The sequence below is a fragment of the Penaeus monodon genome, chromosome 25 (assembly GCF_015228065.2).
Source record: "Penaeus monodon isolate SGIC_2016 chromosome 25, NSTDA_Pmon_1, whole genome shotgun sequence".
Taxonomy (NCBI): Eukaryota; Metazoa; Arthropoda; class Malacostraca; order Decapoda; family Penaeidae; genus Penaeus; species Penaeus monodon.
In genome coordinates, this window is record NC_051410.1 from 6,878,568 (window position 1) to 6,879,161 (window position 594).

Below are 594 nucleotides of genomic sequence, written 5' to 3' on the forward strand. Positions count from 1 at the left end.
AGTAAATAAGGAATAATAACCCTAAATTAATTAATTACCTGAACGTGATTAATCATTGACAACATATATTCATAAAAATACCCAACAATATATATTAATATATCAATATTAATAATCATTTGCCTGAACGTAATTAATAATTAATGACAGACAGACGTAAAAGTCTCCAACAATAGTTTAATATATCAATAATTTAATAATTAATTACCTGAACAGATCACCTGAAGCTTTAAAACAACTCCTCCGTTTCCCCTCTCCTTTCCCACGAGCTCCTGACTTAGGCTTCGCAACGGATAAAATACTTGTCAATCGAACGGATCCGGAAACGCTTGTCTACATCATCATACATTAATCTCATTAATTAATCACTTGAAACCTGAACCAACTCATCCGTTTGCCCTCTCCTCTCCCAAAGTGCTCCTGGCTTTGGCTTCGCAGCGGATCGAGTACCTGTTAATCGAATGGTTCGGAAACGCCTGGTTACGATCGCTTCTCGACGATTGGAAGATTCGAGAAAGAGGCTCCTTGCCCGGGATAGTCGAAGTGTGCATCGTCATGTACGTCGGAAGTGAGTAGGACTCATGTTCCGTGGCT

General features: G+C 38.9%; 1 protein-coding gene across 1 annotated transcript in view; it reads left to right on the top strand.

Moving 5' to 3' along the window:
* The window catches only part of LOC119589312 (transient receptor potential protein-like), a 21,475-nt gene that overhangs the window by 12,031 nt on the left and 8,850 nt on the right, over positions 1 to 594 (top strand). The window contains exon 10 of the mRNA XM_037937934.1: positions 416 to 568. Coding sequence (XP_037793862.1) covers positions 416 to 568 — 153 coding nt within the window. The remainder of the gene's footprint in view (positions 1 to 415; positions 569 to 594) is intronic.